The sequence below is a fragment of the Lycium barbarum genome, chromosome 10 (genome assembly GCF_019175385.1).
Source record: "Lycium barbarum isolate Lr01 chromosome 10, ASM1917538v2, whole genome shotgun sequence".
NCBI lineage: Eukaryota > Viridiplantae > Streptophyta > Magnoliopsida > Solanales > Solanaceae > Lycium > Lycium barbarum.
The window spans coordinates 27,469,020-27,492,005 of NC_083346.1; the positions used below are offsets into that span (position 1 = coordinate 27,469,020).

Consider the following 22,986-nt stretch of genomic DNA (forward strand, 5'->3'; position numbering starts at 1 on the left):
GAAGTGAAAGAACACGATTCACTTAAAGATAAATTTCAAGAACAACCAATCTTGAATGACAATCATACATAGTAGAAAGAATGAGCTCCTGATGATCCTATTCGTTAAAAAAGAATAAGAGTAGAGGAAAAATATCAAAGAATTGATTAATCAAATAAAGAAAGACCAAAATTGAAAGAAAAAATATGTAGGAGTAATTGATATCATCAATCCAAGATATGATGGCCTCTTTCAACAATTAGTTGCTTCTCTTATTCTCCATCCTATGCAAAGATCTTCTTCTCAACCCATTGAGTTGCCTTTCCCACACATCCTTATGAACAATTCTACTATTTTCAGCAGACTTTCTTCCAAATGTTCCTTTTGAATCCCTCAAGCTTAGTTGATAATCATAATTTTCGCGTAAAATGGGATCGGAGAGAGTCTCATAGGCCTTTTGCAACTCAATAAATCGTCTTGTGGACTCCTGTTTGTTTGAGTGATCATGGCAAACATCAGGATGATATTGAAGAGCCATGCATCTATAAGCTCTCTTTATATCATTAATCCCTACATTCTTCTCATAGCATAGAGAGAGTACTTCATACAAATTATTGGATTTTCCAGCCTGAATACTCGATGTGATTCTCAATTTGTTCTTTCCAGCTTTTGGAATATTGAACATTGGAAATATATTATCCACCTTAGTAATATTGTTCATCTTCAAGGAAATAATCTCCATTGTCGTGAATTTTTGTGAGGAATGTTTGGAAAAAATAAAATAGTTGAAACATATATATATATAGTGAGGGTGTATGTATAAGTGTGATTAATTTTTGTGGCCTATTGATGGTATTAGGAGGAATAAACTATGCATGTGATTTCTTAATAAAATTAAAAGATTTCTTGTTAAGACGCGGTTTTATTGGTTGGTCGTTGAATGGTAATTTGGCGTGAAGTTATCGTCTTCTTTCATTTGTTGGTTTTCATTTCATTTATTAGTTTATTAAATTATACTCATCCGTGTCAAAAAAAATTGTCTTAGTTTAACTTGATACGGAATTTAAGAAATAAAAAAAACTTTTGAAATGTGTGGTCCAAAACAAACCTTAGGTACTTGTGTGACCGTAAATCATCTCATAAAGTTAAATTTTTTCTAAATATAGAAATGTGTCAATCTTTTTGGGACAAACTAATAAGAAAAATAAGTCAATCTTTTTAGAACTGAGGAAGTAATAAGTTCGGCATGTTTTTTTAGAAGAACGATTTTACCCAAGTTACCTTCTTCTATTTGCATGGCACTTTTTTAACTTAGGTTATGTGGAACGTGATGCGGTAATTTTTTAATCAATTTTTTGGAGTTGTAAGGCATAAGTTTGGCTGTCTTAGTCGCTGAAGAAAAAAAAAATAGGAGAAGATGAAGAGGAGGGAGGGAGGAATTAATTACTTTAAGTATCCAAGGGAGTTTTTAAAATTTACATAGTAAAATTTTTGTGCAATTTCACTATTTCAGTATATTTTAACTATTCGCGAGGAGAAGGAGCCTGTTTTATCATTAGACGGGAGGGGATTGCTCAGATGGTGAGCACCCTCAACCTCCAATCTAAAGATTGTGGATTCGAGTCCCCAAGGGAGGAAAAAGAGTGATGCTCCTAGGGGAGGGGTAATTTTGTTTTATTAGTAAGTCTTATTATTAGATATGAGGGGTTGCTCAGATGGTAAACACCCTCAATCTCTAACCCGAAGACTGTGGATTCGAGTCACCAAGGGAGGGAAGCCCCTGGGATAGGGGTAAATTTTTTTATTAGTGGACTTACTTGAAGTCGTTTTTCCTCTTGATATTACATTAGATTTAGTAACTATATTAATTACTGTGGGACTTTGTAATTCTAATCAAAAGTGCATAAAAGAAATGAATTTCCTTTCTACCCTGATTTTTGTTTTTGGTCCGATTTTCTACCTCGATTTGTACGAGGACTTTCAAATTCTCCCACTCTATTTATTTTGTTGTTTTTGGGAAATAACTATTGTTTGAGAAGGGAAATAACGAGTAATTTGTATGTTATAGATTGTTGGTACATTGCCGTTTCAATGATATTTATAATAATTAAAGGAGAATCTAATTCAAGTAGGTGATTGGTCAAAGCAAACGATATTAATTCAGCCATGACATGCTCTTGCTCTTAACATATCTAATGTACGTTTTCATAAATCCAGACTATGTTTGCGACACAAAAATCAACCATTATAAGATTATAGTATCTGTTTTGTTTAGCCATTGGCTTATTTTAGGCGCTTTTAAGCGTTATTGGGTAAGGTAAAAAAATAATTTGAGGTACTTAAGTAAAAAATCATAAGTTAAGATTCCTTACTTATAGTTTATGCTTATAGGCCGTAGAGGTTTTTGCACAGATTAACCTTTAAACTAATGTTCTTTAATTCCCCCCCCCCCCCCCCCCCCCTCATATCTGTGGTCTTTAATTTTTGCCTATGTTACTTATTTAATGAAAATATCCAGGCCTGCTTAGCTCGGCATAAGTTCTGTACCATTTTTATCTTCGGAAACTGAACTTTTGCCTTGCTCAGCACAAGTTCTGTAAGAATTAAGTTATGCGGTATAAATTGTGTAACATTTTTCAGATTATGTTGAGTGTTGAAAGTTTTGCCTTTTCCGGCATAACTTATATGAATATTATGTTACATAATGCCGAAGTCAAATGTAAACTCAGTCGAGCGAAATTGAAACTTATGTCGTTTTTCAGTTTATGTTGTGTATTGAAAGTTTTGCCTTGTCCGACATAACTTGCGACATGTTTTATGATACATATGCTGAAGCTAAACGTAAAATTTGCCGAACGAAATCTAAGTTATACCGCGCCAAAAGTGCTGAAGGGCAAACATTAAAGACCACCCCGAAATAGGGGCAGTTGTGCGAATGACCCTAAGCCATAAATTATAAGCCCATCCAAACGAGTTCTAAATACTTGGAGAGGGCTCTATTAGATGGAAAATGATTTTTGTAGATTGGTTAGAAAATTGATAATTAAACAACTCATTATCAATCTCGACTTCTTTCATTATGAATCACAGTTCAACCGATTTATTTGAGAGCTGATTTCTCAAACTGTCACTCAACTAATAGTAATTATCTCATAGTCACTTTTCTTTGTTTTATAACAGAAAAGTCACTCAATTATTGTCATTTGACGTATAAAGTCACTCAACTAATTCAACCGATATTTTTGATACACACACATATTTGACATGGAATTTTTTTTGGTCCAACTTTTATAAAATAAAAGGCTAATTATTTTAACCAGTAAATTGACCCGCTCCACTTATCTGACTCGATAATGAGTCGAATATATATAACTATATATTTGCTCCTCTGATATACATTTGTTTAGGAAGAAGTAAGTAGAGACCAAGGACAAAGACGAAAAAATAGACCTAAAACGAGCTCACTACTAAAACAAGGCGAAACATTGACGGACTAATTAAACTGACGGAAAAATTGAGGGACTCTGTCAGAAAGTCAATGAATGTTTTTTTAAGAAAATCGGGGTACTTTCCTCAGTTATTTTCGCGCAAAATATGCAAAACTATAATTGCTTTTAAATTTATTTTTTTAAAGAAAACCGACAAAAGTCTGTCAATTTTTATTTGTTTTTACGAAAACTGACGGACGTCCATCAATTTTTAAGGTAAAACTAAAATTGAAGTATAAATAAAAATAACTGTAGTACTTAACCAAAGAGTATGAGAGGTAGGTGGTGGAATTTTTTTAATGCCATGGTACATACTTAGATTTGATTCTCAGTTGAAACATTTCATTTTGGTGATTCTTTTATAATTTCTAAGAAATAGTTTTTTATTTATTTTATATCAGTTTTTCAATAAAAAACGATATTTACTTATTTTATATAACCGACAGACATCCCACGGTTTAATTGAGATATTCCATCGATTTTTTCCTTCCGATGCACTATTTTTCGACATTGTCAAGTCTGTCCTTTTTTCCTTGATTTTAGTCGAAAGCCGAGTTGTTTTGGCCTTCGATTTTCATCCTATTTTCAGTAGTGAAGAGAGACAAAGATAAATCCATGATTATTCTGACATGGAGAGAGAGGGGAGAGGAATCGATATATGTAAAAAAAAACAGGTCCCCTGCACTATATATTTAGCTAGACTATTTAATTTTATCAGGTTAGACAAGAGAGTTAGCCAAGTTAATGATTAAAATGGATTTAAAAAAAATTGAAGTTCGACTTAAAAAAAAATTCACGTCAACAATATCTATCAGAACAACAACAAGTGTAATTCAACAAGTGGGTCTGGGGAGATGGGGTATACGCAGACCTTACTCCTACCTTGTGTGAGGTAGAGTGGTTGTTTTCGGTAAATCCTCGGCTCAAGAAAGTGTTTTCAAAAACTTGTTTGACAAATGCAAAAGTAAAAACTACGGTGAAAATATTGTAGAAAATAAAAGTACTAACAACGGAAACAGTAAAGATAGCCCAATTAAAATAAATAACAATAGTAACACCATTTGAAGAATAAGATAGTTGTAGAACAACAATAATGATACTGGTAATTAAGAGAAGGATCAGACAAGGTGCTCTAAGCTAGAACCATGTTCTCTCACAGGGAAGATATGCTTGACTAGCTTCTAGCCTTCTACCCTAATCCTCGACCTTCATGAGTTTCTATGTCGGGTCTGAAGATGAGTCATGTCATGTCTAAGCACTTATTCCTAATTATTCTTTGGTCTACCTCTACCTCTCCTTTGACCTATCACTACTAACCTCCCGCAGCTTCTCACTGAGGCATCTGTGCTCCTTCTCTTTACATGCTTAAACCATCTCACTCTGGCTTTCCACATCTTGTCCACTATCGAGACCACTCCCCCCTTACCCTGTATATCTTGGTTTCTAATCTTATCTCTTCTAGTGTGCCCACACATCCATGTAAACTTTTTCATCTCCGCTACATTCATCTTCCGAACGTGTGAAGTTTGATTGGCCAGCTCTCTGCCCCATATAACATAGCTGGTCTAGAAACCACTATATAGAACTTACCTGTAAGTATCAGTGGAACCTTCTTATCACATAGTACACCGAATGTGAGCCTCAATTTCATCTACCCGCTCTAATATGATTTGACATCCTCGTCGATCTCCCTATTTCCTTGAATTATTGATCCAAGATACCTTGAAGCTTCCTCTCTTGGGGATTACCTGTGTATCAATCCTCATTTCCACATCCGCCTCATATGATGCATCACGAAACTTGCACTTCATATACTATGTGTTAGTCCTGCTCAACCTGAAACCTTTAGACTTTAGGGTTTGTCTCTAAACTTTCGGTCTATCATTAACTATACCACATGTCTCGTCAATCAATACTATGTCATATGCAAATAACATACACCATCATACCTACCCTTGAATAAGTCGTGTTAATTCATCATCACCAAGGGCGGCTCAATGTAATCAGTGGCCTAGAGCCATAGCTTAACAAGATATCATAAATGTTTCAAATGAAATTCGTGTATTTTTTTCTTCTTCAAAATTCACCCTTTTTAACACTTTTAGATCAAGTTATCCTTTTCAGAATTATTTCATTCAACTATTCCTTTTTGCGGACAAATAAAAACAATTGATTCAAAAAACTGAGTTTAAAACGGTATATAAAACGGTCATAAACAGAAGAAAAAACGGATGTACAAAAGAAGGAACAATCAGATCCAACAAGATAGGTATGTGTACTAATTAATGAGAGATAGAAACTTAACCTGATTTGCTCAGTCATTTGAAGAACCCAAACTAAAAATCTAAAAAATGAAACCTTTTATTTATGATAATCAGAAAAATCATATATATTATATAGAATTAAAAATTATTTTCAAGTCTTTTTAATATAAAAATTATAATTTTCTTGTATAGTGACACATGGATGAATTAAATTTTCTTCAATATTAGCAAGTTTTATTTCAATAGCTGAAGTCAATATTAATTATAATTCTTTAGCAAAAATCTTCTTATAACCACTAGCAAATTACTATACGTATAAAAAATTACAATTAATATTTAGATACATTCATTGTTTCTTTATATAGTTGTGACATTAGGAATGTAGTAAATTTTCCTTTCAATTTTTGAAGTGTTTTAGTTAAACGACAGTAGAACTTTGTTTGACATTTTAGAACTTTGAATTAAACTACTTAAATCTTGATATCTACCAAAAAGATTTTTTGACAACAAGAATTAAGGTATTGTATTGCAACAAATGGCTAACATTTTATTAATTTGAAAGATCCTCCCCCAATTACTACGGGACTTCCCAAAACGAAAACGGGACTTATACGCGCAGTAATAAATCATTTATTAAATTTTGGTTCCAACCAATTCTCCCATATCGTTATAGAAAGGACTTTTACTTATCAATTAGACATAGAAAAACGTAGGTGTATGTACCACTTCTACAGAATTCTAAAGAAAAACAAAAATCAAACTATTATAAAAGCCAACAAAAATCAAAATACTGTAAAAGCCAGCTTTCTTTTGTCATACATTATTTTGTTTAAGCACTCATGGGCATTGAGAAAAAAAATCATGAAGACAACATTGTTAGATGTTCATGAGTCTCTAACTGATAAATGGAAATCTTGTGACCATTCTTAGTATTTATGGAGGAGGAATTAGGGAATCATACCTACCACAATTGTTGAATATCTTGAATCTTAACCTCAGGCGAGTCTTTCAACTTGAAGTAATGTCATATTCCCTATATTTCTTTAGATTAATTAGAAAGTGATAGAACTATATATTAAAGTTTGGCAACTTAAATTTACAAGTTCTTCGTTAATTTGGATGATAGGAATTGGATGGGGAGGGCGCAAGACTCATCAATTACTTCGACATAACGAGCACGAATGGATTCGTAATTGCCATGTTAACTTCACCAAATGAAGAACGATGTTCTCTTTTTTCCACTAAGGATATCACACCCTTTTATCTTGAACATGACCCAAGGATATTTCCACATAATGGATAATTAAGAATGATCCTTTTCATTAATTTATTTACTATTCGATTTGATTTAATGTAATTACTAACAATTGAAGTTTCTTAATTTCATGACAGAGGATTACTTGGATCACTAAGAAAGAAAATAAAATCTCTCGTGAGATCAAGGTATAACTGGAAATATCTTCACCAAGTTATAAGGGAGAAACTAGGAGAGACTCGGCTTCTTGAAACATTAACCAACATTTTTATTCCAACTTTTGATATCAAGACTTTGCAATCAACAGTCTTCTCTACTTTGAGGTTGGTTCCTAGCTACATATGTATTCTGACACTTGCTGGGATCCTTGAAAAGAAATTGATAAGTCGTTGATTTTTATTCTCCATTTTTATTGTGTAATTTTCTGATTTTTTTTAGGTTTTTGGGAATTGAGAGATAAAAAGGGAACAAAATGGCAGAAACAGGGCTAGAAATCGCGCAAATGGGGCATCAGATGCGATGTCACAAAGTTCAAATGCGACCATAAGTCGATTGCATAAGCATATCACAAAGATTTCCAAAATCGGCCAAATACGAAGCAAATGAGGTACCACAAACTCTGATTGCGGCCGCATGCTTAGAGCCTGAGCAACACACAGAGAAACCCAAATTCGCAGGAAATGCGGCGTCTATGGGAAAATGCGATCGCATACGGGAAATGCGACGCCACAAACATGGCTGAATCAACCACTAAGTAGAAGATCCAAGATCTAGGGTTGCGGAATGCCGTCAGTATGCGACCGCATACTCAAGATGTGGCCAGAGATGCGACCGCATTTTGATCGATGCATATTGTAACTTTCAGCTTTTTGTACTTTTTGTCCTTTAACTATGTCACGACCCAAATTATGGATTGTGCGGGCACCTACCCGATTACCTCCTGGTAGGCGAACCCTTACCAACCAACCCATTGAATAAATCATTTGACAAGGTACAACAGACAATAATTCATAGTGAGTATAAAACATAACTGTCTTTCCTTAAAGGTTTAGAAAATTACAACTTCCCGGGACCTAGTCTAGACGTGTACAATAGCTTCTACAATACAGAGGAATAGGCTTAAAATAAAATGACACAACTTCTGCCTTGGAGCGAGATACACAGAAGCTGTAGGAAGATCTTCGCCACTGCAACTAAGTGAGACCTTTAACCAATAACCTGAAACATATCTACACCCCAAAAAGGAATGTAGCAAGAGTAGTATCAGTACACCACGTGTACTGGTAAGCATCATAGGCCGACTAAGATTAGTTCACGCAACACGATATAAAATCAACAGAATAAAAAAATGGGTACAGTGGTAACACCTTTTTACATCCTACCCATACTTAAACAATTCTGACATAACATGTTCATATCCCATTACCATGTTAATGCAACACTAAGAATTAAGGACCAACAGAAAACAACAATTACATTCAAGACAACTCCTAGACCAATTAAACCCCGACAAATGATAAAGAACAGACCTCGCCCTACCTATCCACCGACAGTCAGTGGGACCACTAATTCTTACCTTTTCCCCCTTACTTTAACATACTCGTAGTTCAACGATTAGACTCAATCAGCACACAGCCCGCAATGGACACCAGACTCACACCACTTATCCAGTATCAAGTAAGAACAAGTAAGGCAATGCAGTCAATGATAGTGTTGACACCCAATTTCGTCCCTCCATTATTCCAATTTATTTCCTTGGGCTTCTAAATTTATTAACGAGATAAACACTTTATTTTCACTATTATTTTTATTGCTACTATTCTTAATATCGTTACTTTCATTTTCACTATTTTACTATCAACATTACTAGCATTACTTTATCACAAATTTCAAAATGGTTCGTCATCATTTTATTTTCGGATTTTGTGCTCGTTAAATTAGTTATACTTTATCAAGTCCTTTATTTTCTACATATTAACCACTAATTATCATAGTATATATTGTACTAGTTATTAAATTAGAAGCCCAAAAAATAATTGAATAGAGGAGGAAGGATCAACAATTTCAGCCAAATCAGGCCCCAAACCCATCAGCCCACACTTTAAATTCATTAATTCCACCAGCCCACACTTTCGGACCAACTGAGCCCATTACCTTTCACCCGGAACAGCCCACTACCCAATTCACCCGACCAGCCCAACTGAAACTACCCGACCCGACGGCCCAACCTCTACGTTTTCATCAGCTAACCTAAGGGAAAAAAACCTAGGCGCACTTCTCTTTCTCCTCCTCTGCTCTCTCTCTCTCTCCTTTCTCCTTGTCATCTTCTCCTCTCTCCCTTCACCATTTCCTTTTTCAGAAGCGGGCCAAACTCTGAGCCGAAAATGAAGCTTTTGTTGTTCCATTTTTCGAATAATCTCCAGACGCGCCTCTTGTCGTCTTCTTCCTCCTTCCATTTCAAGGAATGGTCCGAATCTTTCTCAGCCATGGCAGAACTTTGCCGTGCTATTTTCATACGAATCTCTCCTCTCTCTTTATCTCAACGTTCACAAAGTTCTCTCTCTCTCTTATCTTCAACAATTAAGGGCAAGAGGACAAGTTACTTTTCTTCGATCTGAAAATCCACAAACGATTTCGTTCAAAATTCAAACAGATATTCACATTGAAATCCCGCCCAAACGAAACCCTAGAGTTTGAGCTTCACCTATAAATAATCTCAAGTCCTCAGCCGAAGGGGAGGATTTTTGGGTCCATAGTTTACCCTCAAAATTTCATACGCTTTTGATCAATCACCTTTTACTCTTGAACATTTTCCCTACATAAATTGTTCTGGTCTGTTTCGATCTTATTCGAATTCGTTCGAGCGTAAATCCGAGACCTCGACGCCCCTTTCAGTGTACCACAAAAAGGCAATATCATCTCCTGCTCAGTTTCTTTTGCCCGATAATGTTGTGTTGAAATCATGTTTAGGCTTGAAACCGTATGTGGTATGCTCATGAAATTATGATGAACAATGTGTTATTTGAACATAAGCGATTTTCCTTATTCCCTCATTCTTTTAGTTATGTTTCAATCTAATACTTAGCATTTTATCTTGTTTTCAGTTCTGTTGCCGCTTAATACCTTCAATTAATTTCTTAACTCTGCGTTTCTATTTTATTTAGAGTTCAACATGGTCAGTCTAACAATTTCCATGTGTGTTTAAAAATTAGTTTAAATTAGTCCCTGTTCAACCTAATTTCGTTCTCGTTTAAATATTTAGCTTCCTCATAATGATCAGTTTGTGGCACAAATTTTGTTTAGTTTGTATGATGTAATTTAATTCTGATTTCGTTTAAAGTTAAGACGCTCGGATTTCTTCTTCCAGTTTTGGTTCAAAATTTGTATGAGTTTAGTTTAGTTAACCTTAGCTTGAAAATGATAATTAGTTCTGTCTTCCAGTTCCTAGTTTTAGAAAGTACGAACTGATTACATCCTAATACTCTCTCTCCCTATATATATATATATATATATATATATGAGATTAGTCTAAATAGGATAATTTACCAAAACTCTAATCTGGTTAGTGACTCAGCTGCAAAATGGGGCTTGTGGTCATAGTTTTGGTGTTTAACAGTGTATACAGGTCTGTTTGGTTTTCTACAGTACAAACTTGTAGTTAAGGCTTGGTCTGATGCTACTGGATTTGCTCATATTGAATTGTCCAAAAGTTTATCGACCTGTCTGCATTTTCCTTTTCCCTTTTGGAAAGCTAGACCAGCAATGATTCGTTTCTGTGCAGTGTTGTGGCCTTTGCTTCACTATTCCGGATGACTGTTGTTTTAAAACCATAAGTCTATTGATCTGATCATGTAGTTGAATTGCCTTTAGTATCATTCTGTGTGTGTAACTTACATGATGTTTAAGATAAAACTTGTTTCTTCTTGTTTTGGGAATAGTTAAGTGTGGTGAATGTTTGTCTTGTGATTATGTTGGGTTGCAAGCATATTGGGATTGGGGTTGAGTCTTTTTTGTGATGTTTATCCTCCTTGTTGCATTATATTTCCCCAAAGACCTGGTTCAAAAACTCCTTCTTCGTACCCCTTCACAATTGTTGGACCTGTGGCGTATATGCTCATTTAGAGATTTATGAAAGTCCATCTTCTTCTAAGTAAGAACCTATCTGCTATTGCCTTTCAGTTATACTAAAGGATAGATTTCTCTGAGTTATCTTCAGAACTGTGCGTGTAAAGATAAAAGAGTATGCTATCTGAATATCTAGAAACCTTTTTCTCAAAACTGTTCTTCTAAAAGTAAACCTACTATAGGTGTTGCAGTAGAGAATTTATAGTTAGGGATCATTATTCCCCAAAGCTACTTTTAAAAATATAAGATGGTGTAAATGGAACTCTTTGGGTGTTAGATAATGTTCTAGCTTGAAACTCCTTTATTTCTGTTTATTAACAATCCCCTCCCCTGTACTAGTAGTCTGAATTGGATAGTCTTCCCTTGTACCAATTTAAGTATTAACTGCAGCTTAGCCGTTTCAAAATTGTAGTAGATTAGAATTATTTGTTTAGCCTTATTTGTTGATTACATACTAATCCTTTTTCCTTCATTTTTATGCATGACCATCGCATACGAGTACGAGGAACTCGTCCTCTCCCGCATTCGATGTTGGGCTAAAGCCCAACGAAGCTCTCTTCTTGTGTCAGCCCAATCCGCAGCCTGCGGTAAAAGAAAAAAATGTTGTTGGGCTGAGGCCCAAATGACAGAATATAGGGTAGCATATTGAATGGGCCAAACCCATTTAACACATGTGTTTCCGTTACTCTATCTTTGTGTAACTGTTTGCTTGCCTAACATTTATTTTATGTTGTCTTTCTTAGCTTAGATGAACTCTAATAGAATTAGTGGGATAGTTTAGTGATAATAGATAATTAGAGTTTGAATTTGCTTTCATAGTTTAATAATTTAGCCTATTTCGTCAGTTCAAAATTTCTTTTAAATTGCTTTTACAAGTCTAAAAGGATTGAGTCATCCGATCAGGAATTAAATCCGATTTCAAACTATCCACTTACTTTAAATTATAACTTGACATTATTTTATAAAACTTTTTTTAGTTTTATGGCAATTCTATTTAAAGGCAATAAATGGTCGTTTCTAATAGTGATGAACCCTTTTCCAAGAGTACTTCATACCTTTATTTTCCCTACAAGTCCTATTTTAAATAACATTCTTATATGTCTATCAATAACTTTAGCAATACTTACAAAGATATTTTCTTAAACATTGTAAAATGCTACATCTACATTTTTTAGCCTTAATTAATTAACATAAGTCCGGTCGGTTAACCATTGTTAATGGATCTTAGATGATGCCTAATACCTTCCCTCTAGATTAGTCGAACCTTTACCTAGAATCTTAAGTTTCGCAGACAGTAAAACGAACTTTAAAAATTACTTTAATGAACTTTAGGTGTCCTAATTCACCATAAATAATTAGGTGGCGACTCCTTGACTTTAATTAATCCCGGAATTACCGGGATGTTGTAAACTATTTTGACTTCGGTTAAAATAGGATATAACAGATAGCAAATCAACATACTCCCAAACACTTAGCCACATTAATGTGGTCAACTCAACCTACCTTCCTCTATTTATCAACGGATTATGAGGTTACTTGTAAACGTCTCATCTCTACAATCATGAGGAAATCAATTGTAACTTACCAAAATGAACTATGACTATATGTCATCTAATCGGAATCAGCTCTGGCATCGTCACAATACATGAACACACAATTACAATGCAATCAATGTTAGTATCATATCCGTACACACATGATAAATGGTAATGTTTGCCCAAATAGCCATGACCTGCAGGGGACCCATGGAGTCCATGTACCACTCGCTCCGAAACTGACCTCCGATCACGAGCCCATAACTAGGCCACATCCTCACCCCCTGTCAAATATGCCTTTTCATATTTATATTATCTTTCTCATCATAATGTATTTCCGTTCCACAATTAATAAGGAATGTGAACAATCAATAATCAATATCAAGGAACACAAGTCACCATGTCACGAGTCATAACAAGACTTAGGAAACCAACCTTCTAACATTGTGGATACTACCCGAAGATACATACAATAAGAATACAATTCATTACACAATAGCCATACCATGACTCGGACTCGACTGATCAATAACGTGAATAAGGAATCACTCCGAATCAACAAGGAAGTAAATATATCGGTTCCCGCATGCTTGGTACATAGAATAACGACAACATGACTGCCAAATGAGCACACCTATAATTTAGCAACAGGTCGCCCCCTCCCATGTTACAACGAGCTCCATTATGGTCAACTCAGTAATTGCACATACCCCACCACGCTAACTAGAATCAATAACAAACCACACTCACCATTTTTCTTCCCTGTTTGGGCCTATTAATTACGCATCTTCGTTCACTTATTTACTTAATGGCACGATGCTTACAGAAATTAGCATGTATCTTACCCTAAGCAGTATTCAATCGAACTCTGTGTCCGAAGACGTAATCATGCTTTCTTCCATCAATTCTATGGCATATGTACGATCTACAAATCAACATCTAACTCAAGTAAATCATAACCTACCTCATTGCCGAGCAGCTATCACGAACGGTCATGGAATATCCACCATCCCGTCTTTGAGCCAGAAACCGTGATAGAAAAATACTTAAGGCAGATAACGCGAAGGATGTTTGAATGGATACTTTTCCCTAGTCATCAAGTGTTTTACTCTGGGAATACCCTAAAGATGGCTTAGAAAAAGGGTTTTGTGGGCAAAAGGGTTTAAATCCCAAAATAAAGTCATTAAACGCGGGTACTGGTCTGCATAGTCCGCTACAGTGGGATCGTTATAGCGGTCGTTCGCCCGTAGCGGCGAAGACATCCTCCCCAGGCCCACAACTCTTTAACTCTCATCTAATTCAATTACGATTAAGTATTACACTTAAAACTCCCCCGTGGAGCAATCTTATGATGATACACTTGGTTTTCATACACGGGCTGCGGAAGGTCCAATAACGACCAGGCGGGTCGTTACAGACTATAAATACTTTGTCTAGGGTCTTGAGCTCATTATTCAAGATTCCAAACTTTTAGTTATTGTTCTTAGCATTGAAGACAAAATATTGTTGGTGAAGCTTTTAATTGAGATTCCTCTTTTTGTCATCTTCTCCAACAACTTTGTAAGCACCCTGAATACTTTATCATTTCTTGTCTTTAGTTTAATGAATGACTAGCTAATCCCTTTAGCTAAGGTTGTGGGACCAAAAATGTGTTTGTTACGTGATTGAGTTTTTATACTCAAGCTTTATTCATGAGTCATGGATGTTTTCTATTAACTCTTCATACTTTAATGACTCTTAATGGTGGCCTATATTATTTATACCTAAGTATCTTTATTTTGCTTGGAAAAGAGAGTAAAGATTAGGAAAAGAATTTAATAGCAAGGATTTGGGGCTTTAAACCCCATCTAATAGTTTGAACTAGAAATAGGATAGCTAACTTGAGACTAAATGGGTGTCCCTATTTTCACATTCTAAGGCTTGGAAAACCTTAGCAATGAAATTTATCAATATTTTGTTGGAAAACTTTTGGTAAGGTCAAACTAACCCATTGTTTATTACATCTGGGCACATAAGTGAGTCGAGTCGATACACAATTGCATTACTTTTTATTTGGGACCACAACCCTAGTCCCTTTATCAAGTAGTTACAATCAACAAATATTTCTCTAGCAATTAGTGTGATAATTTACAAACCAAACAATATTCATACCTTTTTCTTTAGAAATATAGACTAATGGTCGAGCGTTACACTTAACAAGTTCATTTCTTCATTGTATTCTCTATGGGATTTAACCCCAACCTTGTTGGGTTCTATATTTGACCGATGAGCTTCTTCAATGTATATATGTCAAATTACTTAAGACACATCTTTGCTTATATAGTGTGGTACTACTAATGAGTACTTATAGAAGCTCATTTTTCATGTAATTATAAAGTTATAGTATTTTCAGCTATTAAATCGATGAATTTTCTGGGTTATATTTTCAATCCAGTCGTATTTATGTGTGCTTGATTTATATTACTAGACTAGATGAGTCATGAGCACGGGCCCAACATTATAAACTCTTGAAGGTTTTTTGGGGTACATTACAACAATCAATCATTTGGTCATCTGGGATGTTAGTAACGAATTTGAGATTGGCTCAGTTATGAGCACATAAATCACTACCATTTCCGGATGAGGTAGTTCATACATAAGTAATAATGAAGCACACCACTGAAAATCCATTTGGATAAAGATTACATGCAGTAAAATTTGTACTATTTTGCTTTCATTTGACAAGTTGAGATCTCATATGTTTGTATCTCTCTCGATCTTTATAAGACAGTATTAAAATCTCTCTAATCTTCTCGGAAAGGACATGGCGACCATTTCCTTGATGCTCAATGCTTCTTTGGCTAGAATGTAGCTTTTCCATTCTCTACTATTAACACAAGCAAATTTCAACTACTACTTGAATCGCACATTCAACTAGCATGATTGTGTGAATTTAAGTGAGACTAAGTTCATTCACAGTGACTACTTGAAGAATGAAACAAAAAGAAAAGTCTGAAAAGTTTTGGAATATCAATGAAAATATATCATCTACTCCTTCTAAGACAACTATGATAAAGTAGAAATCCAAAGGAATTCAGGCGAGTAGAAATAATAGATGAACTTTGTACTATTTTAGCTTGAAAGTGCATGTTTGATGGAATAGGTCGACAGAAAAGAACATAAAGACAGAGACAAGGAGACATACCAATGAATGGATAAAAATTCTATGTATTCTAGCTCTTAGAATGTATTGTTGTATGTATGAAGGGCTTTGAAAATAGAAACACTTTCCTTCACGCTGAGTTGAAAAGAGTTGGTATCAACAACTTGTGACGACCTTGAGCAATTACAGTTAAGTACAGGGCATAATTTCCTTGAGAAATGGTACTATCATTGATAATTGAAAGCAATATAATTAAATCTAGAGCAGAACTTTCAGCAACTGCTTAAAAATTCCTTGCCTTTTGTCTGTGTTAGCAAAAAACTGTCAGGGCAGTCCCATCGCTTGAAGTGGATTTATGTTTGTTTGTCTCCTACTGAAGTATCATCGGTAGGTATAACATCAGACCCATCTTCAACCTGAGTGTTTTACTCTTCTTTTCCAAATCCCTATTCAATAACTCATCGTCTTCTTTCTCCTCCTCTTAGTACTCTAATCAAAGTTTGTAGTAGTCGTAGATTTACCATCAGTTTGTCTCCTTTGGAAGTATCACCAATGGTATTATCCTCAACTTGATGTGTTTTTTCTTCCTTTCCACTCCCTATCCAATAAATCTTTTGTCTTCTTTTCTTCTCCTCCTTATACTCTAAATCAAAGCTTTTTAACCTTGTATTTATGTAAGAAGGGCTCATCAATAACAATGTTCTAATATAAAAGTCAGAACTATTGCTCCCACGCCTCCTCTTCCTTGCATTCCTCTACATAATCGTGTTCATAGCTTTCACCACTTACTTCTGTTCTATATCTTGCCACTAGCCCATTCAATATTTAGTCCTTCTTTTGAGCTCCTTCTTCTTCTTCTTGAGTTCATGAGTGATCAACTCTTGCCCTCGACCCCAAATTCCAAATGCACTTTTTTTGGCTCCTCATAAACAACACCTCTTCACATCTGACTTCAAGAAGAACTGCATATCTGCTCCATATTAACAGCCAAGAATCAATTCATTAGAGTGAGCTATAATTCACTTTTGTTAGTTTTGAGCCATCTGTGCGGCAAAATAATCAGCAATGAGAACTATACATGATTAGCTTGATCGTGGTAACATAACAAACTCTTCAATAGCAGAGAAAACATCAAATCAAAGTAGATTGAAGAAACTTGTCTTATGAAGAACATCATAAGAACAAGACAACTTGATAAATATAAGGTGACAGCTCTGCTAGGATGTAACTTGATGGACATGCATCTTAGCCACATTACATAGAGCCTATGAACTGAGTACTGCAATTTTTTTTGTTAATTCCTATATCACATGTACCACGGTTACCACAACCAGACTTCAGTAAGGCAAGAATAGAAACCTTTTCAGCGTGATTGGAGAAACTTAGAAAAAGACAACTGAAACAATATCTTTTACGTAATAGTATTCAGTAAGCTAAGGGCATAGGCTACACTACCAAATCATATGGAAATTGTGGTTACTTGGTCTGAGAAGTTCCACATTTGTCTAAAAGTGCATTTTCTTTTCCTCTGACAGAACAAAGGCTTGATGTGGATCATTCTGTATAAATAAACAAAAGTGAGATCTCACATTATTTCAGGACTTCCTAATTGGCTTTCCCATTTTATTATCAGAACTTCAGATCATTGCTCGATCAATGAATTTATGACAAGCTTGACTCATTGGTCTAATTATTATTGGCTAGTACATAGATGAAGAACATACTTATTGAGTTATATTTCAGTACAATTGAACTGATAGAATTGGTGGTTGATTTTGCATCATGAAATTTTGACGGCTAATATATTGGCAAGAAAGATTTTGCTCAAAGATAAAGTGACCAATATTGCACTGACTTTCATGACCAATAAATAGAAACATGAACCCATAACTTTAAAGATATAATGAGTTACTGCTAAGAACTTTCAAGGTTGAACTCATAAAATTTAAATTGTGGATACGCTAATACCTAGATGGACTCTTAAACTTGGCATGTTTTGTAAGATAGACATATAAACTTATAAGGTGACCAAATAGACACTTAAACTTACTCAAAGTGTATTTTTCAAGTTTTTCAATTGTTTTGAAAACAAAAACTATATTTTTCAAACACTCACAATTTTCATGGCCAAACAAGCCCTAAATATATCACAAAATATTTTTTTAAAAATGCAAAAATAAGGCAAACGCATATACATGAGACTATAAATGTGCACTTAAACCAATAAATACTCGCTAATCGCAATTTTGCAGCTTTCAATTAACTCGGATTTTTTTTTACACTTGAATAATTAAAAAACAATAACTTTAACCAATAAAAATCCTTAAAAAAAGAAATTTCAAATTAAGAAATTTCTAAGTTCAGTATTTTAAGTGTAAAAGAAATTTCAAATTAAGAAAACTGTAAAGCCGAGAAGAAAATCCTTAAAAAAAAGAAATTTCTTAATTTGAAATTTCTTTTTTTTAAGGATTTTTATTGGTTAAAGTTATTGTTTTTTAATTATTCAAGTGTAAAAAAAAAACCGAGTTACTTGAAAGCTGCAAAATTGCGATTAGCGAGTATTTATTGATTTAAGTGCACATTTATAGTCTCATGTATATGCGTTTGCCTTATTTTTGCATTTTAAAAAAAATATTTTGTGATATATTTAGGGCTTGTTTGGCCATGAAAATTGTGAGTGTTTGAAAAATATAGTTTTTGTTTTCAAAACAACTGAAAAACTTAAAAAATACACTTTGAGTAAGTTTAAGTGTCTATCTGGTCACCTTATAAGTTTATATGCCTATCTTACAAAACATGTCAAGTTTAAGGGTCCATCTGGGTATTAAGCCAAAAAGAAACTAAACTATGTTGAGGAGCTTACGGTAGCAAAGTGCAAATACAGACATCACCAATAAGTAGTCAGTAACATCTATCCTATGAAAGCTCTAAATCTTTTGTTATTAGATGGATTTTCGAGTTTTCTTTTCACTTAATAGATATAAGAAAGAAAGTATAGTTCAATAAAACTAATCGAAAGAAGGAGACAAAGAAAATCGACATAGGGACCTGGTTTTGAGCAAACATGGCCCAGAACGTAAAGGCCACAAAAAATTTCTAAATCAAGAATTTAAAACAAAATAGAAGAAGCATATTGAGCTCACCACAAACTAGAATCAAAGAGTCATAGTCGCTATCATCAATTGCCAATGCATCCCATTTAATAGATAGATCAGTAATAATGAGCAAAGGAGATGAAAACAGAGTAAGTTCGAGAACAAAGAAGAAAAGGAGGGTCAAGGTAGAGCACATGATTATCTTTAATCTAGATGACACCGACATAGAAGAGAGATTGAAGGAGATGGAGATTGAGAGGGATGATCGAGAAGATAGAAACCTAGACATTTTTACCTCTGGTTAAAGGACAAGCTTCTAGAATTAAGATGCATATCTGAGTAAATGAAGAGACACTTTCGGATATTTAAAAAGAAGTCTAAAGCAAATGAAATTACTGCTATCACATAGGAGTATCTTTTTTGTTTTGTTTGTTTATCTTTATCTACTCCAGTCACACTCTTACATTTTGTACATAACAAAGCCTTCCCTTTTATTTCGCCATATATGGAAAGACAGAACGATAACAATCATGAAATTGGGAATCTGAAGATAACCCAAAAAGGCCAGGAGTGAAAAAAGATGAAGGAAATAAAGAAGAAGAAGAATTGGGAAAAAAATTTAAAGATTAGCAGACCTAACATTGTAACCTGCTGTGAAGATAAAGTTCATCAGAAGTCTGGAAAATTGAAAGAGACGGATGTTTCTAAACATATGTTGAGCGAGTGTTGGAGTAATACAGCAAAATGACTCTTTTGCCCGTGATCGTCCTCAACTTGGCTCTTCTACGTAGTAGAAACTAGAATAACAATTCATCCATTGAATCATGTAAGCTTCGGGAATTAAAGCTAATCAAGACTTAATGGGCCGGATTTTGAATGGGCTATTAGCCTTAGATGGACTTTTGTTAGACAGATGTGCTTTCATTAGGGCATAAATTGCTTCTACTTACAATAGTGGAAGACTGCTCAATCTAAGGTTTAATTTTTATGAGTTTCAGTTATTAAGGTTTTTAGTATTAAATTAATATATTTAAAGTTATGGATCCAGATCAATTATTTGTTGCAATTTGAGTTGACTTTTACACATAAATTATGCTTCACATCAAAAATATTGGATTCAGATTAATCCAATATGAGAAGGCTAGACTCTAAGCTAGCGTTTGGCCATAGGTTCCCAAAAAAAATAATTGAAAAACTTGATTTGGGTGAAGTTTTTCAAGTTTTGAAAATGTGTTTGGCCATAGTTTTACAAAATATATTTCACTTTTTGGTTTGAAAAACATGAAATATTACTTATACCCATAAGTTCTAAAAACTATTAAGACTACCCAACCATACAAAACATACATGCAAATCTCAAATTATGCAGAACACAATATTTTAATAACACTTGCTAATAACACACTTACTAGCTATTACAATTCAAATTACAATACAAAATCCATCCATTCAAGATAAAAATACAACGGTAGTAACTAGCTTAGCTCGTTCACTTTATAAAAGAGACTGCTTTAATTGTGGAAATATGGTAGATAAGGCTTTAATGGAGGAACATGATAGATAGAATTAATTGGTCATAAATAAATGATTTTCTTTTTATAAAATATAAAAGTTTGGGGTAGTTTTAAAAAGGTCAAACATAGATCTTGACCCAAAAATATATTTGAGCCAGAATTTAGGATTTGAGGATTTATCTTCAAAATATGTCAAAATTTTATGACCGAACAAAGATTTAAAAATAAATCTTCAAAATATGCTCCCAAATCTATTGTCAGGAGTGAATATGGCCTACCAACTCTTTAAGGTTTAGGAACAAAAACAGAAGAAAAAATAGCAGAGGACAGATTAATAATATTGGGAATTTGGCACAGCGTATCAACGTAAGGATATTATTGGCAACAAATAGCAACACTTTCAAATCTTGGCAGTAAATAGCCAAAATCCACGTTTTGGGCTATTATTTTTATAGGAGAACTTACACAATTACTAGAAAATAAGTATTAAATTATATAATCTACAACTATTTTCTAATTTACAGAATCTACAATATATACCTCATAAATGAGTAAAGGAGAAAATTTTTAGAGATGGTAATTTTCGTGTAAATAAGGTAATTAAATTTGATAGGCTATATTTTTTCCTTTATTTAAGTACTATGTCCCTACAAATTATCCTTTTCTACCTATCAATAAGGAAACATTATCATCTAATCCTCTAAATATTCCATGAATTGAACAATTTGCTCATATACTCTATCTTCTATTAGTTATATTGTAATATCGTGTACTACATATATACAGAAGGTATTATTATACTATATAGTATATACTTTAAATAATTTACAAACTTAAATATACTAATTCCTACTATTATACCCACAAATATTTTTTTACCATCTTTTCAATTACGCTTACCAATTTGAGTAGTATATTATATATATATATAATAAATATACTAATTATTACTGTTATACCCACAAAATATTTTATTATCATCTTTTCAATTACACTTGCCAATTTGAATATACCATATATAAAATAGTGTGAAAAGGTGATAAGACATGCTTAGAAAAAAAAAATTGAAAAGCTTAAGTAAAAAACCACAAATACGAAATACTGAGTAGTGCAGATCATAAGACTTTGACTATGTATATAAAAGCAAAGTTTGAGAAATTGTATTTCCAAGAGTTTGAGGAGATGGATATGGAAGGAGAGGCATGAAATTGAAGATTAGAGCAACCTTTTGATTGATAAGATAAGTTTTTAGGTGAGAGAATTAGATTTTATTGTGTACTTAATTAGGAGATATATTTTAGGGTTATGAAAGATAGTATATTAAAGTTAAAGTTAATGTAATTTTTTGAAAGTAGTTGTAACTTTTGAAAATTGCATATTTAAATCTTGTATTTGTGTAAGTTTTCCAATTTTTATATTACATGACCCATAAACTTCTCAATATCTGAAGTTTCACATTGACGCATCTTTCTTCATTTTTTCATTTTTTACATTCTCTTTCCTTACCTCTCCTTAAATTTCTCAATCAAAACCGTAAACCCATCAAAATATATCCAAAATTTTACGCTATATCCATGTCAATGTTGTTGATACTGTGTTTTTGATATATAGATTCTAAGTTTTTCAATAGTTTTGCGAGATTTCGAATTTTTCTGACGGCTTTCTCAAGTTTAATTCACCTCGAATCTCGCCTCTTTGCCCTCCTCTTTTTCGTCTCTTCAAATCCTGACGGCGCACCCAAATTTGGCGCTCTGTTCCTTTCTTTTTCTTCAGAACTTCTGTGATTTCTGGTTTCATCCCAAATTTGGTGTTCTGTTAAAATATAATGCTCGCATTCTTCATCCAATAGCGAGAACCCAGTAATTCTTTCATTCATTTTAAGAGAAATCCATATAATAGAATACCCATTTTAAGTTTCTTGGTAGATTACTTTCACATTTCCATTTCTATTTTGGAATATTGTCGTGTATTTACTCATGTTTGGAGAAGAGCACATTTGATCTCATTGGTATACATTGGGTTGTATTTATCAAATAAACTGGTATACATTTGTTTGCATTAATATCTTTATAATTTTTTAATATACATTGATCCGTATTCACTTAACAAATCTGTATACATTTGTTTGCATTGGTATATATTGGTTCGTATTCACCTAACAATTTTGTATACATTGTATTGTTATACGTTGTTATGTATTCAATTAATAAATTGGCATCCATGTGTATTTGTATACATGTATTCATCTAATAAAACTTGTATACATTTACTTGCATTGGTATCTATATAATTTTGCATTGGTATACATTGATCTGTATTTGCTTAACAAATCTGTATACATTTGTTTGCATTTGTATGCATTGGTTCGTATTCACCAAACAAATTTGTATACATTTCTATTGATATGTAATAAATTGGTATACATGTGTATTTGTATACATATATTCATCTAATAAAAGTTGTATACATTTACTTGCATTAGTATCTTTATAATTATGCATTAGTATACATTGATCAGTATTCACTTAACAAATCTGTATACATTTGTTTGCATTGGTATACATTGGTTTGTATTTACCTAAAAAAATT

The 22,986-nt window shown here is 33.6% G+C and overlaps 1 protein-coding gene, 1 long non-coding RNA gene and 1 pseudogene across 2 annotated transcripts; 1 reads left to right on the plus strand and 2 right to left on the minus strand.

Annotated features, from left to right (window-relative positions):
• Positions 1-238: 238 nt before the first annotated feature.
• Positions 239-721, minus strand: LOC132612875 (chaperone protein dnaJ 20, chloroplastic-like). The gene has a single exon (XM_060326953.1). It carries the CDS (start codon positions 719-721, stop codon positions 239-241), a length of 483 nt encoding a protein of 160 aa, XP_060182936.1.
• A 5,911-nt stretch (positions 722-6,632) lies between these two features.
• The window catches only part of LOC132612876 (patatin-like protein 2), a 48,174-nt pseudogene continuing 31,820 nt past the window's right edge, over positions 6,633-22,986 (plus strand).
• LOC132615537 (uncharacterized) lies at positions 15,834-19,861 on the minus strand. The gene is made up of 2 exons (XR_009572735.1): positions 19,519-19,861; positions 15,834-16,758 (listed from the first exon to the last, which is right to left on the minus strand). It is a non-coding gene; the product is annotated as an uncharacterized LOC132615537 (long non-coding RNA).